Source organism: Babylonia areolata, chromosome 29 (assembly GCF_041734735.1).
Source record: "Babylonia areolata isolate BAREFJ2019XMU chromosome 29, ASM4173473v1, whole genome shotgun sequence".
NCBI classification, from domain to species: Eukaryota; Metazoa; Mollusca; class Gastropoda; order Neogastropoda; family Buccinidae; genus Babylonia; species Babylonia areolata.
Genome location: NC_134904.1, coordinates 3,697,711 through 3,717,710, shown reverse-complemented (window position 1 = coordinate 3,717,710; position 20,000 = coordinate 3,697,711). Strand labels below are relative to the sequence as shown.

At 44.9% G+C, this 20,000-nt stretch overlaps 2 protein-coding genes across 2 annotated transcripts in view; both read left to right on the top strand.

The window, feature by feature from the left end:
- Positions 1–2,850, top strand: part of LOC143302291 (cytochrome P450 3A29-like) — a 16,069-nt gene extending 13,219 nt beyond the window's left edge. The window contains exons 9-10 of the mRNA XM_076616891.1: positions 918–1,074; positions 2,673–2,850. Coding sequence (XP_076473006.1) covers positions 918–1,074; positions 2,673–2,765 — 250 coding nt within the window. The 3' untranslated portion in view covers positions 2,766–2,850. The remainder of the gene's footprint in view (positions 1–917; positions 1,075–2,672) is intronic.
- A 12,150-nt stretch (positions 2,851–15,000) lies between these two features.
- Positions 15,001–20,000, top strand: part of LOC143274837 (glutathione peroxidase 6-like) — an 11,790-nt gene continuing 6,790 nt past the window's right edge. Inside the window, exon 1 of the mRNA XM_076578783.1 lies at positions 15,001–15,271. The gene's annotated coding sequence lies outside the window, so the exon portion shown is untranslated. The remainder of the gene's footprint in view (positions 15,272–20,000) is intronic.

The window sequence follows — 20,000 nt, the reverse complement described above, 5'->3', positions numbered from 1 at the left end:
TTATTGCTAGGTTCAGTGACAAAGAGATATTTGTTGTTGCTAGGTTCAGTGACAAAGGCAGCATGGACCCCATCTCTTTCAGGTTTATTTGTTGTTGCTAGGTTCAGTGACAAAGGCAGCACGGACGCCATCTCTTTCAGGTTTATTTGCAGTTGCTAGGTTCAGCGACAAAGGCAGCACGGTCCCTATCTCTTTCAGGTTCATTTGTTTTGCTAGGTTCAGCGACAAAGGCAGCACGGACCCTATCTCTTCCAGGTTTATTTGATTTGCTAGGTTCAGCGACAAAGGCAGCATGGATCCCATCTCTTTCAGGTTTATTTGTTTTGCTAGGTTCAGCGACAAAGGCAGCACGGACCCTATCTCTTCCAGGTTTATTTGATTTGCTAGGTTCAGCGACAAAGGCAGCATGGATCCCATCTCTTTCAGGTTTATTTGTTGTTGCTAGGTTCAGCGACAAAGGCAGCATGGACCACATCTCTTCCAGGTTTATTTGTTGTAGCTAGGTTCAGCGACAAAGGCAGCACGGACGCCATCCCTTTCAGGTTTATTTGCAGTTGCTAGGTTCAGCGACAAAGGCAGCACGGTCCCTATCTCTTTCAGGTTTATTTGTTTGTTGCTAAGTTCAGTGACAAAGGCAGCACGGACCACATCTCTTTCAGGTTGGTTTGTTTGTTGCTAGGTTCAGCGACAAAGGCAGCATGGTCCCCATCTCTTTCAGGTTGGTTTGATTTTGTTGCTAGGTTCACCGACAAAGCCAGCATGGACCCTATCTCTTTCAGGTTGGTTTGATGTTGTTGCTAGGTTCAGCGACAAAGGCAGCATGGACCCCATCTCTTTCAGGTTGATTTGTTGTTGCTAGGTTCATTGACAAAGGCAGCACGGACCCCATCTCTTTCAGGTTGATTTGTTGTTGCTAGGTTCAGTGACAAAGGCAGCACGGACCCCATCTCCTTCCTGGCCTTTGGACAAGGCCCCCGGCAGTGCGTCGGCATGAGGCTGGCCATGCTGGAGATCAAGGTGGCCATGGTGCACGTGCTCAGGCAGATCCGGTTCGTCCGCACGCCGGACATGCCGGTGAGTTTGTTTGTTTGTTTGTTTGTTGTGTGTTTAACAATCCTTTGTGGCTGGGAGGAGGGGCAGGAGGTGGGGTGGAGGTGGGCGGGGGGAGGAGATAGCTCAGTACTTCCCTGTTTACTACAGGATAAGAAAGTGTGGTATTAAAGGAAAACAACGTGTGGTGGTATACAGTCCATTACATGCTTGCACTTCGCCTGTTTGCCTGTACATATTGTTCTTGACATGTACCAGTCTATGACTGTTCCTATTTTCTGTTATATGGTGCAGAAATATGGGGTTATGAACATGTAAATAAATCTTGAAAAATTAAAACCGAAATTTTTTAAACGCTTGTTCAAATTGGATAGGAATACTGCGACTCAATTCATTTATAGGGAAGCTGGTAGGTACCCACAGTATGTTAGTGAAAATGAGATTGGTTAGACTTTGGGCTAGCTTTGTGCTATCAAACGCAGACGAATATTCTGGACAAAAAAATATACTTTATGTTATCAAATTTACATGAAAATGGTATTCTTTAAAAATGGATGAGTAATATCAGACAAACGTTAACAGAAACAGGGCATGACTGTGTTTTAGGATGCTCAATCCTTCTTAGATACGGAACATTTCTGTAGGAATTGTCAATATAGTCTTGAAAGATACTTTTCAGAATTCGTGGAGACAAGCTGTAGAAGCAAGTCCCAAATGTTTGTTCTATCGAAATTTCAAAAGTTACACTGGGAGAGAAAAAATACGTACGTCAAATGCCTGACAATTACGTTATTATATTAGCTTCTTCAAATTTCGATGTAGTAATCATAACTTGGAAATAGAAATAGACGCAATGGCATACCACGAGAGTTGAGGTTATGTAAGGTTTGTAACAAGTCTGTGATTGGGGATGAGTTCCATTTCATAATGGAATGTCCGAAGTATGAATCAGCTGCGAAAAAGGTATGTGCCTAAAAAAATATTTGTCTCCGAAATCGGTTTTTAACTTTTGCAATATGCTCAAAGGAGACAAAAATGTTATCTTAGTTGTAAGTAAGTTTATCAAATTTGCATATGTTGTCTCGGTACTCTTTTGGGCGTTTGTGTTTTCTCAGCTTTTATGTGACGCTGTCATGCATTTGGAAATGTTTGTTCTGGGCATGAAATCATTATTTTGTAGTAATCCTCCATACTCCAGTAGGAGTGAAAGGATAATTAAAACTTGAACTTGTGTGTGTGTGTGTGTGTGTGTGTGTGTGTGTGTGTGTGTGTGTGTGTGTGTGTGTTCATCTAACTTTATTGAACACAAAGAATGGTTACTGATTCTCATCCCATTTATTGGTGCAACTATCATTAACTCACTCAGTACGGCCAGTCCTCTCTTCTCCTCTACACAGACCCCTCGGATGTCCAGTGGGTGTCTGAATGACCCAACCTTTAGCTTCCGTCGTCAGAATTGTGGTATTCTTTGTCAACATTCACGTCTTCAGTATAAGAGCCTTCCGCTTGTAATATTTTGATGGTGGTAATTGGGGTGAAACGCTGTTAACGTCGTCTCTTTCACCGTTCGTGTGGAGAGAGTTAAATGACTGCTGGTGTCCTTTGTTGTTGTGTTTTTTCAGGAAACGTTGCAGTTCAAAGCAGGTGTGGGGAGTTTGCAGTACCTCACTGCACCCCTCCTGGTCAAGGTGGTGCCTCGGAATGCCGACCAGTAGACACAATGTTCCCCAAGACCAGCCGACCAGTAGACACAGTGTTCCCCAAGAAAAGCCGACCAGTAGACACAATGTTCCCCAAGAACAGCCGACCAGTAGACACAGTGTTCCCCAAGACCAGCTGACCAGTAGACACAATGTTCCCCAAGCAAAACCGACCAGTAGACACAGTGTTCCCCAAGAACAGCCGACCAGTAGACACAATGTTCCCCAAGAAAAGCCGACCAGTTAGACACAATGTTCCTCAAGACGAGCCGACCAGTAGACACAATGTTCCCCAAGAAGTACTGACCTGTAGACACAATGTTCCCCAAGAAGTACTGACCTGTAGACACTATGTTCCCCCATAAATACTGACCAGTTAGACACAATGTTCCCCAAGAAAAGCCGACCAGTTAGACACAATGTTCCCCAAGAAAAGCCGACCAGTAGACACAATGTTCCCCAAGACGAGCCGACCAGTAGACACAGTGTTCCCCAAGAAAAGCCGACCAGTAGACACAATGTTCCCCAAGAAAAGCCGACCAGTAGACACAATGTTCCCCAAGAACAGCCGACCAGTAGACACAGTGTTCCCCAAGAGAGCCGACCAGTTAGACACAATGTTCCCCACGGACAGCCGACCAGTTAGACACAATGTTCCCCAAGAAATACGGACCAGTAGACACAATGTTCCCCAAGAAAAGCCGACCAGTAGACACAATGTTCCCCAAGAAAAGCCGACCAGTAGACACAGTGTTCCCCAAGAACAGCCGACCAGTAGACACAGTGTTCCCCAAGAACAGCCGACCAGTAGACACAATGTTCCCCAAGAAAAGCCGGTCACTAGACACAATGTTCCCGAAGAACAGCTGACCAGTTAGACACAATGTTCCCCAAGAAAAGCCGACCAGTAGACACAATGTTCCCCAAGAAGAGCCGACCAGTAGACACAGTGTTCCCCAAGAACAGCCGACCAGTGGATAAAATGTTCCCCAAGAAATGCCGACCAGTAGACACAGTGTTCCCCAAGAAAAGCCGACCACTAGACACACTGTTCCCCAAGAAATGCCGACCAGTAGACACAGTGTTCCCCAAGAAAAGCGGACCAGTAGACACAATGTTCCCCAAGAAAAGCCGACCAGTAGACATAGTTTCCCCAAGAAAAGCTGACCAGTAGACACAATGTTCCCCAAGAAAAGCTGACCAGTAGACACAATATCCCCCAAGAAATACGGACCAGTAGACATAGTGTTCCCCAAGAAAAGCTGACCAGTAGACGCAATGTTCCCCAAGAACAGCCGACCAGTAGACACAGTGTTCCCCAAGAAAAGCCGACCAGTAGACACATGTTCCCGAAGAACAGCTGACCAGTAGACACAGTGTTCCCCAAGACCAGCCGACCAGTAGACACAGTGTTCCCCAAGACCAGCCGACCAGTAGACACAGTGTTCCCCAAGAACAGCCAACCAGTAGACACAATGTTCCCCAATAAAAGCCAACCAGTAGACACAATGTTCCCCAAGAAATGCCGACCAGTTAGACACAATGTTCCTCAAGAACATCCAACCAGTAGACACAATGTTCCTCAAGAACAGCCAACCAGTAGACACAATGTTCCTCAAGAACAGCCAACCAGTAGACACAATGTTCCTCAAGAAGTACTGACCTGTAGACACAATGTTCCCCAAGAAAAGCCGACCAGTTAGACACCATGTTCCACAAGAAATGCCGACCAGTTAGACACAATGTTCCCCAATAAGTACTGACCTGTAGACACTATGTTCCCCCATAAATACTGACCAGTTAGACACAATGTTCCCTGAGAAAAGCCGACCAGTTAGACACAATGTTCCCCAAGAAATACTGACAAGTTAGACACAATGTTCCCCCAGAAATACTGACCAGTAAGACACAATGTTCCCCAAGAAATCATCATTTCATTTCATGGCCTGGCTTCGCTGACGAAGATCTAGGAAGGGCGTTGTCCACGTCTGATGCAGGCACGCTCATGGCTGACAAGGCCAATGCGGGAAAAGCAGAGTCGGCCGCAGCGGTTGCAAGGGAAAGTCTGGTCTGGGTTCGCGGCTGCAGCGTCGTGGTTCTTCCTCCTTCTGCGTTTGTCCTCAAGGCTGGCCCTGCGGTTGTTTTCGAAGGAGGAGACAGCTTGGTGGATGGTGCGTCGCCAGGTCTCTCGATCAGCGGCTACTGCGGACCACTGGCGATGGTCAATGTGACAGGCACCGAGAGCTTTCTTCAAGGAGTCTTTGTATCTCTTCTTGGGTGCTCCTCTGTCACGGTGGCCAGTGGACAGTTCGCCATACAGCGCGATCTTGGGCAGGCGGTGGTCCTCCATCCTGGACACGTGCCCTGCCCAACGTAGCTGGGTCTTTAGCAGCACTGCCTCGATGCTGATAGTCTTTGCCTGCTCCAGGACCTCGACATTTGTGATGTAGTCACTCCAGTGGATGCTGAGGATGGTGCGAAGGCAGCGCTGGTGGAAGCGATCAAGCAGTCGTATGTGGTGCCGGTAGGTGACCCAGGTTTCGGAGCCATACAACAGGGTGGGCAGTACAACAGCTCTGTACACGCTGATCTTTGTGTCTTTCTTCAGGTGTTTGTTGTTCCACACTCTCTTGTACAGCCTGCCGAATGCGCTGTTTGCCTTTGCAAGTCTGTTGTCGATCTCCTTGTCGATCTTGGCGTCAGACGAGATGGTGCAGCCTAGGTAGCTGAACTGGTGGACCGACTTCAGCTCTGTCTCACCGATGTTGATGTGAGGAGCGTGGAATTCTTCCTGTGGGGCAGGCTGGTGGAGAACTTCCGTCTTTTTCAGACTGACTTCTAGGCCGAAGAGCTGCGCAGCCTCTGCGAAGCAGGACGTTATACGCTGCAGGGCCGCTTCTGTATGGGCGACGAGGGCAGCATCGTCGGCAAACAGAAGCTCTCTGATGAGTTGCTCCAGTGTCTTGGTGTGGGCCTGTAGCCGCCTCAGGTTGAATAGGCTGCCATCAGTGCGGTATCTGATGAAGATACCGTCGTCGTCGCCAAGATCTTCAGTGGCCTGTTGGAGCATCATGCTGAAGAAGATCGTGAAGAGGGTCGGCGCGAGGACACAACCTTGTTTCACTCCATTTCCAATTGGGAAGGGCTCTGAAAGGTCGTTGCTGTGTCTGACCTGTCCACGCTGTTCCTCATGTAGTTGGATGACCATGCTGAGGAATTTTGGGGGGCATCCTAGACGTTTCATGATCTCCCACAGACCTTTTCTGCTCACGGTGTCGAAAGCTTTCGTGAGATCGACGAATGTCGCATACAGTCCTTTGTTCTGTTCCCGACATTTTTCTTGTAGCTGTCTGAGAACGAAGACCATGTCAGTGGTGCCTCTGTTGGCTCTAAAGCCACACTGACTCTCTGGGAGATGTTCTTCGGCGATAGTAGGTACCAACCGATTTAGGAGGACTCTGGCGAGGATCTTGCCTGCGATGGAGAGCAGAGTTATCCCCCTGTAGTTGGAGCAGTCCGACTTTTCTCCCTTGTTTTTATACAGGGTGATGATGACTGCGTCACGGAGGTCCTGTGGTAGTTTGCCTTGCTCCCAGCAGCAGACAAAGAGGTTGTGGAGTTTGGAGTGTAGTGCTGGGCCTCCATTCTTCCACGCCTCCGGCGGAATTCCGTCAACCCCTGCTGCCTTGCCACATTTCAGCTGTTCAATGGCCTTGACAGTCTCTTCTAGGGTTGGTAGCTCGTCCAGTTGTAATTTCACTGGCTGTTGTGGGATGCGGAGAATTGCCGAGTCTTGAACCGTGCGGTTGGCGCTGAAGAGGGCCTGGAAATGTTCCGACCACCTGTTCAGGATCGACGTCTTGTCTGTGAAGAGCGCCTGGCCGTCTGCGCTGCGCAAAGGACTCTGGACCTGGTATGAGGGACCGTACACCGCCTTCAAGGCTTCGTATAAGCCCCGGTAGTCACCAGTGTCTGCACAAAGCTGAGCCCTCTCTGCCAGGTTGGTCCACCACCCATTTTGAATCTCACGAAGCTTGCGCTGGAGGTTGCTGCATATGAGCCGGAAGGTTGCTTTCTTCACCGGACAAGACGGTTGTGCAAGGTGAGCCTGGTGGGCTGATCTCTTCTTCGCCAGCAATTCTTGGATCTCCTGGTTGTTTTCGTCAAACCAGTCCTTGTTCTTTTTCGACGAGAACCCTAGGACTTCTTCTGAGGACTGCAGGATGGCTGATTTCAGCTGTGCCCATAGTGCTTCTGGAGAGGGGTCTGTGGGGCAACTGGGGTCTTCGAGTTTGTCCTGAAGCTTCGCCTGGAATTCAGCTTTCACTTCAGCTGACTGAAAGTTGCCGACCTGGAATTTCTTCCTAGGAGCTCCTCCTTTCTTTGGTTTGGGCTTGAAGTGGAGCCTGAGCTTGCTGCGGACGAGGCGGTGGTCAGTATGACACTCCGCGCTGGGCATCACTCGGGTGTGTAGGACGTCTCGTACGTCTCTCTGGCGCATCAGGATGTAATCAATGAGGTGCCAATGTTTGGACCGAGGATGCATCCACGTTGTCTTCAGGCTGTCCTTCTGCTGGAAAATGGTGTTGGTGATGGTAAACTGCTGCTCTGCACAGAACTCGAGAAGAAGGCGCCCATTGTCGTTGCAATTACCAACGCCATGCTTGCCAAGGACTCCTTTCCAGGCTTCTGAATCTTGGCCAACTCTGGCATTGAAGTCGCCAAGGATGATGACCTTGTCGTCAGCAGGGGTGTTCTGAACGAGGTTGCGCAGATCAGTGTAAAACTTGACCTTTTCTGTGGGGTCCGCTTGGAGGGTTGGAGCGTACACGCTGAACAGAGTGGCATGCTGTTTGTTCCGTAGTGGGAGGCGCATGGACATAATTCGGTCTGAGTGTCCTGTTGGCAGGTTTTCAAGCTTGGAGGCAATGGTGCTCCTGACCATAAAGCCTACGCCATAAAGGCGTCTCTCGGTCTCTGGCTTGCCTGACCAGTAGAGGGTGTACCCAGCGCCGTGTTCCTGGAGGCTGCCTTTCCCTGCAAAGCGGACTTCGCTGACGGCAGCAATGTCAATGTTCAGTCTCTGAAGTTCGTGTGCGACTAGAGCGGAACGCCTTTCTGGGTGGTTGCTGTCTGCAGAGTCACGCATGGTTCGGATGTTCCAGCATGCTACCTTTAGTCCTTTTGCACCTAATTGTGAGGCAGGTGCCGGCCTTTTCTTCTCTATTGTTGTTCGACCGCGTTTGGAGATGCCCGTTGACCGCGGCTAGCCAACTGGGGGGTATGGAGATGAGCATTTGTTTGGACCACCTTTTCTAGGCCCCTCTCCGTGTGGAGCAAGCAGTGCTGTCCCTAGAAAAGGCTGCTTGGTCGTTCAGGGTGCTGCCGAGTGATGCTGTCACCTCCGGGTCAACAATCAGGCGACCAATATCCTGAACCGCCTGCATGCAGGATTGGAACTGCGGCTTCCAGTGACATCTTCCACCTGCCGTTTTCGCCCCTTTCCCATCGCTACAGGGCTTGGAATAGTTGGTGGCGCGGACGTGGACGTGTCCTTCAAGCCTGCGCAATGGAATTTTTAGGTGGAGTGCAGTGTGCGCAGTACTGGCCCCACCCTTTACACCCGTGGTTCATCTGCCATAGCCTAGCAAGCTGGGACGGTGACAGTGAGGTCCTCAGGTCGTAGGTTTTATATCAGACTGTCCTTGTCCTAGCCTCTGGCTCAAAAACCTTCCTCGGAGGCACGGGGGCGCGGCTACTGAAAGTCGGGACATGGCCATGGACCCAGGGTCAATGCATGTCGAGACTGTCCTGCATTCCTTAGCACTTCATGGGTTTTACTTCAGACTTTTCCTTGTCTTAGATGGACTGCCTTCCCGGGCTGTCGAGCTCCATCTGCCCGCATGTGACAGGTAGCACAGGGTTACATGGTACCTGTGGCAGGTAGAGACCTGACCTGACCATCAAGAAATACTGAACAGTTAGACACAATGTTCCCCAAGAAAAGCCAATGAGTTAGACACAATGTTCGGGGTTATTCACTCTTCCGAACCCCGTCCATCCAATTCTTGATTAACACTAAAGCAAATTTGTTCCCGCTAAGATTGCTCATGCAACCCAGCCAAGATGAAAGAAGAAGAAGAAAAAAAGCGGCTTGTGTGTGTGTGTGTGTGTGTGTGTGTGTGTGTGTGTGTGTGTGTGTGTGTGTGTGTGTGTGTGTGTGTGTGTGTGTGTGTGTGTGTGTGTGTGTGTGAAGTCAAGATTTTATTTCATGATGGTAAATTGAATAAGGAACAATTGCTTTTTTACATCAAGCCATCAATGAAAATAATAATAAAATAAATAAATAAATAATTAAAAACTAAAAAGAAGGGAAAGAAAGAAAAAAATAGAAGAAAAAATAGGAGAGAGAGAGAAAGAAGAAACAAGCAGATGAAGAGCAACAACAACAACATATATATATATATATATACAAGAATATTGTGATGAAGAAATACATGTGTGTGTGTGTGTGTGTGTGTGTGTGTGTGTGTGTGTGTGTGTGTGTGTGTTGGGGGCGGGGAGAGTGAGGGGTGGAGGCAGGAGGGAAAGGCATTGCAGAGAACTAAAACCTGTAGTGAACGTTGGACGTCCCTCCGATATCTAAATCAAGTATAATTATTACAAAAATGCAGACAGAGAAGAAAGAGAGTGCAGAAAAATGATTGTAGACAATTAAGAACTCTACATTTTTTAATTATGCATGGAGATTCGTGTTATTTGTTGGTCATTTAATCAAAACATTTATTCTAGTGCAACAGGAAAGTACGTAAACAGCATCAGTTAACCCTTTCACTGCCAAACTCGCATTTGTGCAGCAGCTAGGTAGAGGACCCATGTCACTGAAGGGTGACCAGATCATGGGTCTGTTATCCATGAACCTACTGCTCTTTATGTTCAGTGGTAGGATAAGTCATATTTTCTACACATCACAGGGGGAATCCCCAGCTGTTCTTAGACTCCATATTTTCTGTGTTCGTAGCACCATAGGGAATTTTGCACTCTAAACTGACTGGCGGTGAAAGGGTTAAGCCAGAACACATCCAGGCCCTAATCTCTGCTAGAAACGCGCTTTGGTGGATCGCGCCTTTGAACATGTTCCAGTTGTGTGAAGAATATGGACTCAGCGCGTTGGGTTACGCTGCTGGTCAGGCATCTGCTTGGCAGATGTGGTGTAGCGTATATGGATTTGTCCGAACGCAGTGACGCCTCCTTGAGCTACTGAAACTGAAACTATGGACTCAGAAAAACAGAAAGCAGAGTGGAGACAGACTTAATCGCAGTGACACAGCTTCAGAAGAAACACAGCGGCTTGTTGTGGTCGTAGTGTACTGAGCTGAAATTCAGTCGTCTATCGAGACGGTGATATTGCATGTTATATCGGTATGGGCAGTAACTTCCATGTAAGGTTTTGGGTACGAGATTAAACTGGCTGAGGATCTCAGTGAACGTTTTCTGTCGTCCGTGGTTAGTTGTCCAGCAAAAACTGGATAACTCAGCCGTCTCATGTGTTGTCAGGATATGTATGGGGGCGTCAGTGTTTTTGATTGAGAAATAAAGTGTCTTAAACAGACTTCACATTTGCGTACATCAGTTGTTTGAAAACTAATTGATAAGACGGACTATTGTAACCGCTATTTGTCATGTGCTAATTCTAAATATTTTTTTCTGTGAATATTAGTGATTATCTTGAATTGCCGTTTTTGACTTATGCCAATAAGGCTGGTCTTTGTTTAAAAATCATCCCCTTTTTCTTCTTTTTCATTTCAAAATATTTATTCTGAAAGAATATGTTGTTTTCTGTCATCATTTCAGATTACTTATTTGTAATGTTTGTATCTGGAAACATTGTCTGTTAACCATTGTTCACGATACATTTATAAGATGAAAATGAATAAATAAACAAATCATAAGGTAAAAGATGTGCTTCAAACCCACACATTGTGATTTCATCAATCAAATTTTTTTTTTTTTTTTTTTTTTTTTTTTGTTGTTGTTGTTGTTTTATTGTGTGGCCTCGGTTGCATGCAGGTCATGGAGCACCTGCTTTTTTGCTTTTTTTTTCTTTTTTCTTTTTTGTGCCTCACATACCTTCTTCACTGGCAAAAAAAAAAAAAAAAAAAAATCTCCCCTCTCTCTCTCTCTCTCTTACCATTTTTCTTTCTGTTTTTCTTTACGCATTTTTTTCCCCATTAATCCTCATTTTCATGGTGGGGTGGGGGTGGGGGTGGGGGCCGGGGTTGTTTTTTCCCTATCTTCTGGCCCAACACTTGCCCCAGGGTGTCTTGCGGCATGCGATCTAGGAATGTTCAGTGACTGTATACACTTGTCTGGGTTTTTATTGTTGCTCTGGTAGGTTATTGTTTTGCATTCTAAGCGAGTATAACACGTGATTATTTCTGCCTGGCGTTTGTTAATGCTCTTGTGTGAGTTGCAATGTTAAACATTTCTTCTTTTTTTCCGTTCTTCCCCGCCCCCCCCCCCCCCCCCCTCCCAACCCCCGTCTTTTTCCTTCATGGATTAAAAAAAAAAACAGCACAGCAAGTGGTATTAATAGTTGTATGAAATAACTTCTCTCCTTCTCTACCTTGTTATACTCTCATTCACTCACAACTGTCTTGGTTTGTTTCTCTATTAATGGACAATATCTCTGCATGCATGACTTTAGTATTGAATTAGTGATTTCATTTGTGTTTTAATTGCTCTAGTGTATTTTCTGTTGGTGTGCCTGTTTGTCCCTCTCTCTCTCTCTCTCTCACTCACCTTTCACTCCCTACTCGTTATTTACTATATTGTTGATATACACAATGATGGAGAGCAAAGAATAAGGTAACCGCTATCACGTACTGACCAGAGCACTTTCAGTGATATATGTAAATGAATACATTAGAGAATTATGACCGTAAATACATTGTATGAATAACCAGGTACATAAAATCTAAAAATAAGTAAATACATGAGTATGAAAAATATTTCATCAGATATGTAATTATTCTTTGTCTGTCATCAATATTATAAGTGCTTAATATTTTATTACTAAATTATCTCAGCTTTTTTGCGTTAACAGATGTGCTCTAAAATCCGATTTGTCTTATTGTGCATTCTCGTTCGAATATGGATTGCTAGCAAAAGGCAGACTGTTTTTGGGTGTGTTTTTTTTAATACTAATGCACAATTTCCCAATTAACAATACCTTATTAATGAACACATGGTAATCTTTGGGGCAATTTGAACAGTTTATACCAAATAATACATCGGTTGCTGACAGTTTTAAGTGGACATTAGTTTCTGTTAGAATTTTTTTCTGTCAATGAAACCCCAAAATTTGTTTACCTCTGGACAATCATAGAAAAAGTGTTCAATATAATCCACATCAATCATGTTAATGCGTTGAATCTCGGCAGTGTGACCATGTGTCTGCATGTGCGAGTTAAGTGAATAAACGCTTCTTTCTTAAAACAATTGTGTGTGTGTGTTTTAGTGCGGAAGGGGCACTATTGATAACATTTTTTTAGGAATAGCGACGCCTCCTTGAGAACCTGAAAGTGATCCGATGTGGCTGAGACGGTGTTGCACAAACCAGTATAACGTTTCAACAGTCTTCTTTTTTTTCTTTTTCCTTTTTTTATGGTGAGCATAACATTAACAATAGCTAGGCTATCAACAAATGCAATTTTACTCAATGTCATCATCTAACTGCAGTTATTAATTCTTGTCTTACTCTGGTGATATTTGATTTTTAAATGAACGATGATCTTTGTAGTTGCATTTCTTGTGAAGAGAGAGACAGAGAGAGAGGGGATGAGAGAGAGTGTATGTGTGCGTGTGAGTGCGTGTGGTGTGTGTGCGTGGTGTGTGTGTGTGTGTGAGTGTGTGTGTGTGTGTGGGGGGGGGGGGGGGTAGATGTGCAATGCGGTTTGGCTGACTGAAATGGAGAGGCACGTAAATTTCAGTAATCTGTATATTTGTATACAGCTATTTCCATTTGGTGCCATTTAATTTATCTTTTTATTTTCTATTCATTTCATTTGTTTGTTGTTTTCTTCTTATGTTGGACATGTGCTGCTGCCAAAAAGAAAATCTCTGTACCAAAGTATAGACAATAAAGTTTGTGTATTGTATTGTGTATTGTTAATACTACAGAGAGAGGAAAAAAAAAAACATATAAAACAGAACATTACCGTAAATCGGTGTCTGTGTGGTGTTTGTTACGATCTGTCGAAGACGTAATGAAAAGATAAGTTTGAAACTTTTTTCTTTTCTTTTTTTTTTTTAATTATGTGCGAGACGGCGTTGATCGGCTGATCATAACTTTTGACGACAGAACCGGACTTGGCCGGATTACGCCGGAAAATGTGTTCGGCGATTTTGTAACGGTTTATTGAACAGCAAAGTCGATCGTGGTAAAGACCCGGAAGGTTTTAAAACTTTGATAGATCTATATCATTATGATCGTGAAACCATGAAATGCCGATCGACGTGGGCTGCTTTAGCTTGATGGAATTGTTCGGTTTCCAGCACACAACTGTTCAGTTTTTACAAACATTCGTTGCAGATGGTGAGCAAAACTAGGATTTGGAGGGCTGTAGAAGGTGGTGGTTCTGTGTGCGATAAGTCAGAACAGGCATTACGCTACTGAACACCACGACTCAAACGTGACTCAGAAGCAGTGCAGGGTCTCCTCTGGTGTGTGGCCCAACATCGATAGTTTCCTTTGGACTGCTGGCACTGGGACTGCGACGAACGAACCCGGCTGTGGTTGTGTATGGGAGTGGGGGGGGGGGGGGGGGGTTAAGAATGAGCGGCGTGGGAGTAATGCCACTGAAACAGTGATGGGACTGAAAAAAAAAAAAAAAAAAACCAAGGCTGATCTAACTTCCCCCAGGTATATCTCACCCGGCAGGTCTGTTTCCACAGATCTATGTTCTCACAAATCTTCGCTTTCCAGATCTGTTCCCTGTATTGGTCAACCCCATGAAGTCAACCCATGAGCTAAGTATGTCAACAGCAAACCACAAAACAGGCACAGCAGTTGCAAAAATAAGTTGCACTACATACAGTTGGCAACAAAACCAACGCTTGGAGGTCAGAGGAAAACATTGAGCTCGCGTGCAGGCGAACACAGACAGACAGAGACTCACAACCAACCAGCAATTCGGTACATGTGTTTTTGAAGCGTCCAAAATCTCGCACACCACACAAGGCACGTCATCCAATCATGACGAACGAACGACAAACGCTGAGTCCGCCGTCGGTGTAACGTGATAGTCGATCTCCCCGATCAAAGTAACCCCCCCACCCCCACCCCCCCGCCCCCCCCTCCCCCCCCACACACCCCCTCCAAGGGCCTATTGGTTTCAGCGTTAAACTTTCAACAAACGCTCTTAGTCACACACACAATACATATATTATGCTCACATACAAGGTAATAATAATAATAATAATAATAATGGGCATTTTTTTGGCGTTTTCCTCCCTTAAAGAGAGCTCAAAGCGCTTTACTATAAACATTAAACACACACACACGTGCGCGCACGCACAATAACTCACAAAAGAAAGAAGAAGAAAAATGATGATTTAGCGCACAATAATATAGAACAGATGTATTACATAATTACACACACACACACACACACACACACACACACACACACACACAACGAAAGAGAGAGAGAGAGAGAGTTTGCTTAGCTTATAAATGAAAAGGTATGGAAGGTCTATGGATAGGCGTTTTCAAAAAGATGTGTTTTCAGACCAGTTTGGAAAGATTGAAATGAAGGAGAGTGGCGAAGATCGTGAGGTAAACTGTTCCAGACATATGGAGCTGAATAAGAAAAGGAAGAATCACCGAAGGATTGGGTTTTAACACGGGGAGCAGGTAGCCGCCGTGAATCGGAAGATGATCTGAGTTGTCGACGGGGTGTGTAGGTTTGAATCAAGTCTCTCAGATACTGGGGAGCAGCACCCAAAATAGAAAAGTCTAGCAAAGGCGGTTGGGGTGGGGAGGGGAGGGGGGCAGCTGGGCGCGAGCGAACATTAGGTAGGAGGAGGTCGTTTGAGCGGTGATCAAAACATACTCCCCCAGGGAGACCACAAAAATAACACCGAAGAGGGGTCACTTTGACTGGGGACGTTTTCACTGCCACGGTACACCGGGCGTATAAATCGGAACTTTCCTTCCAGTCACACCATTTGACAAACCTCATTCTGACCAGAGGCGCTGAAAGGAACGGCAGCGAAAATGGCAGGCCCCAAATGGTGGCTTTCCACCTTAGTATCACTCCTGCTTCTGTTGGAGTCTACCTCAGTTTGGGGAGGACGGTTCTACTCCATCTGTCACAAGCCGACAGACAGTGAGGGGAGCGTGTATGGCTTCTCCGTACCCCTCTTGAAGGACGATGCGGAGACAGCTATGAACGTGTCCGTCAGAGAGTACATCGGGGGGAGGATGGGGCTGCTGGTCAATGTGGCCACGTTCTGAGGTGAGTTGTCAGTCTCTCTCTCTGTGGTCATTGATGCCCTGTTTTAGCATCCTAAATTGGTGCGTCTATCGGTTACATTTGCATGGTTTGCGGTGGACGTGAAATGGAAAGAAAGTAAGATGGTGGTACGTTAGTTTAGTGACTGAATCCGCATCGGAATTGAGTAAAAACTAAAATAATGTTTTGTTTTGTTTTTAATTTAAAGTTTAAATCCACTGAAAATGGGTTACAACATCTGCTGATGGTAATATCACTTCATACATGCACAAAAATTGCCGTTAAAATTGGTACAATAATTTAGGATGCTAAAAAATTAATAGGACCTCACGTTCTCTCTCTTTCAAGTTTCTGTGTGTACTTGATAAGTAGTTTTCAAGAAACGCGTTAATGATCATCTTCGTTATCTGCGTCGTCATCATGATTCTCATCGTCATTATTACTGTCATCATCATCATCATAAATATTTGTCATTTTTACACATCTTTTTTCACGTTTTGCTGGAATGAAATGTTCATGCATCATCCCCCATGCCACTGGGATATCTTCATGACAGATCCCGTCATCCAGGCATCACGTTGATGGATTAGATCTGCCATGTTCAGAGCTGGTCTTTTCACTAAATTTTTTACTTATTACGCCATTTTGTAATATATATATATATATATGTTTGATTCTTCTTTGTCTGTTAAAAAAAGGCCGCTAAACTGGAGGTCGGCCATTTCAGGTCGGCTTAAGTATTGTGTTGTAGGCTATTGTAATGTATTAATTTAAATCACATCGGATTTTCTCTGTGTAAAATTCGGGCTGTAGTCCCCGGTAAGGAGAACCCGTCGCCACCGTTCAGTACCACCCATTAAAAATATATTAAAAAAATAAAATAATAATAAAAACTAGCCTATGCGTTTTGAGACCTCTCCAAACGGCCTGTTCGCCGTTCACCCGGGTAAAAAAAAAAAAAAAAAAAAAAAAACTACAGACTTAGCAACATGCGTAGCAGGCATGAAAAGCGAACTTCTTAATAAATACGCAAAGTGTGCAGACTACTTTACCCTGGGCATGCTGGTTGAGTACAGGGTGGACAGATAGATCTCTCCAAGGACAGAGTCTAGCCGGCTCTTTGAAGGCGCTGCTGACAGACGGTGCCAGTCACCACACTGTCTGGCAGACTATTCCGGAGGGAAACAGTCCTTTTCTGCAACTTGTGTTTCTTTTACTAGCAGTAGTAGTAGTAGTAGGGACTGGCTTTTTGGCCTTAGGCCTCGCGGCCTATTTATAATAATAATAATACATAGTTTTTCTATGGCGCGATATCCAGCACCAATGCTGCTCAAAGCGCCTTACATCATCCTGTTGACGAAACACATGCCTTTAAAAAAAAAAAGACACATCAACCGCTATCTGACAATGGAAAACATCCAGTGTGTTCATATGAATGAAAAAGCACACTTAAGAGATGAATAAGATTATAAAATCTATGAAGTAAATGAAAAAGCACACTTAAGAGATGAATCAGATTATAAAATCTATGAAGTAAATAAGGCTTAGATTAAAACAAAATGCATTTCATAGAACACACACTCACACACACACACACACACACACAAACTCACACACACACGCGCGCGCGCGCGCGCGCGCGCACGCACACACACACACACACACACACACACACACACACACACACATATATATATATGTGTGTGTGTGTGTGTGTCCCCTCATTATTTTTGCAACTTTGTTTAGGTCTGATTGCATGCCTATCTTATAAAATAACATAATATTCAATCTACACTGAAGAAAAGGTCTTTCAGTTTGGGGGTCTTCATCTAGGAGGGTTTTTGTTTGTTTGCTTGCTGCACTGAACCTGCCCAGTCGTGAGCACCGCCGCCTCAGGGGGGACATGATCGACATGTATAAATACACGCATGGCCTGTACTTGACCAGCCGCCCCCACATCAGTTACTATCAAGGCAGAGACACAAGACGGCACAGCCTGAAGTTGGAAAAATCACACTGCAAACTCAACATCAGAAGCAGTTTTTTTTTTGTTCAGCGCGTAACCGCCACCTGGAACAGCCTGCCAGACAGTGTGGTCACAGACCCATCAGTCAGTGCTTTCAAGAACAGGCTCGACGCACACTGGAAGGAGCTCCCTGCAAAATTCGACCCAGATTGTTACTATTAGTCACTGTCGATATCTTGCGCCATGTATGCGTATGTATTTTCAGTTGTATTAGGGAGACCTGTGAACAAGCTCCAAAGAGCTTCAACACGGACACAACCAGTAACCAGTAACCAGTTGGGGGTGGGTTATGGTACCTCTGTCACGAAATTATTGTGCTTTGTGAAGAACTGACTTCCTGTTCACCATATTTTGATTTAAGGATGATGATAATGGTAATACATAGTACTTACTGTATGGCACAAACTGCCCATATGACATAGTACTTACTGTATGGCACAAACTGCCCAAATGACATAGTACTTACTGTATGGCACAAACTGCCCATATGACATAGTACTTACTGTATGGCACAAACTGCCCATATGACATAGTACTTACTGTATGGCACACACTGCCCATATGACATAGTACTTACTGTATGGCACACACTGCCCATGTGACATAGTACTTACTGTATGGCACACACTGCCCATATGACATAGTACTTACTGTATGGCACAAACTGCCCAAATGACATAGTACTTACTGTATGGCACAAACTGCCCAAATGACATAGTACTTACTGTATGGCACAAACTGCCCATGTGACATAGTACTTACTGTATGGCACACACTGCCCATATGACATAGTACTTACTGTATGGCACACACTGCCCATATGACATAGTACTTACTGTATGGCACAAACTGCCCATATGATGGGCTGTATGGTGGGCCTCCTCCTCATACACAAAAATGAATAGCATACAACAGTACAAGTAGACATAAAAGAGAAGACGAAAGAAAGAAAGAAATACGTCTAGGTATAATATGTATACTCCCAAGACAATACTACAACTTGCAGTCACACTAAAAAATAAAAATAAAATAATTTTTAAAAAAGCACAAAATTCGCCGCCCAACTCAGGCGCGTGCGCGCGCGCGCGCGCGCACACACACACACACACACACACACACACACACACACACACACACACACACACACACACACAAATAAATAAACACCCACCCCACAAGCAAACACGCGCGCAATAACAAACATGCAATAATCACAGAAAAAGAGAAATGGGAAGAATTTTTTTTTTTTAAGACGTAATATCTTACTGTAATCAAGCATAGATATGGTCAACACCTAGCTATTACACAGGTACTCATTGCAGTTTCATCCCTGCCCTTTTTTCCCCATGACAAAAGAACAAGAAGAAGAAGGGGGGGGGGGGGGGGGAATCGCGGCAAAAGAGAAGAAAACTGCTGACTTTTCGTCACATACAGCGTTTTCATGTCAGTTGAAAGATTATTGCAGACACCCAGGAATGTTGAATAATAATAAGAAGAATGCTGACAATATAATGAAAAATAAAAGTTGATTTTTTTTTTAATGCCCTATACTTTTTTCCTATGTTTTCTTATATATATTTATATATGTATATATATATATATATATATATATATATATATATAAACAGCCTTGGGACAGTGAATTCATATTCACTTTGTCTTCCAGAATTCGGCCTTGGAAGTCGGGTCCCAATTCTGTTAATTTAAGTACTGCCTGGAAGAATGACTGATTGTTATTTTTCCAAGGCAGGTAATTACCCTCTTTCTTTTGTGTGTGTGTGTGTGTGTGTGTTTGATGTGCCTGCGCGCGTTTGTGTGTGCGTGTGATGCCGATCATAGTGCGAAAAGGTATTGAAGCAGCAAATCTGTTGGGAGTTTCATGTATATATGTATACACACACACACACACACACACATCTTCATGCATTCCAAGTCCAAAGTGACAAGGTGAATCCCTTCTTACACAGAGTTTGACACGGCGACAATTTGCAACATTCACGGCTACAGCCCAGGGTGTGACGTGGTACAAGGGGAGGGGGGGGGGGAGAGTGCTTGAGCACAAATAAAAATGGTCGACGTGTTCGCGGTGTTCACTTTGACGAAGTCGAGTTAAGCGTGGAAACTGTCGAGATAAAGAATGCCTGCTGACCGGGGTTAAGGACTGTGTCGGCTTTTAACCGAGGAGAAACTCAAGCGAGGTCAGTTTAAGCGGTGATAACTGTAAATGACTTTGCAGTGATGAAAAATTCAGGACTCACTCCCTCGAACAAAGGAACCTCCACAAGACCCAAACCCAGAACAACTTGACCCTCAGAGGGTAAGCCAGGAGGTCGTTAACTCTTTCACCGCCAGTCAATTTAGAGTACAAAATTCCCCTGTGGTATAAACACAGAAAAGACAGTAGCTAAATATAGCTGGGGATTCCCCCAGCGATGTATAGAAAATATGGCCAATCCTAAAACCGAGCATCAAGAGCAGTATGTTCATGGATAACAGACCGATGAATGGTCACCTTTCAGTGACATGGGTCCTCTACCACGCCTGTGCATAAATGCGAGCTTGGCGGTGAAAGGGTTAAAGTCAGCAACTGTGGATGGAAAAATAACATTTAACTCACTCAGTACGGCCAGTCCTCTCTTCTCCTCTACACAGACCCCTCGGATGTCCAGTGGGTGTCTGAATGACCCAACCTTTAGCTTCCGTCGT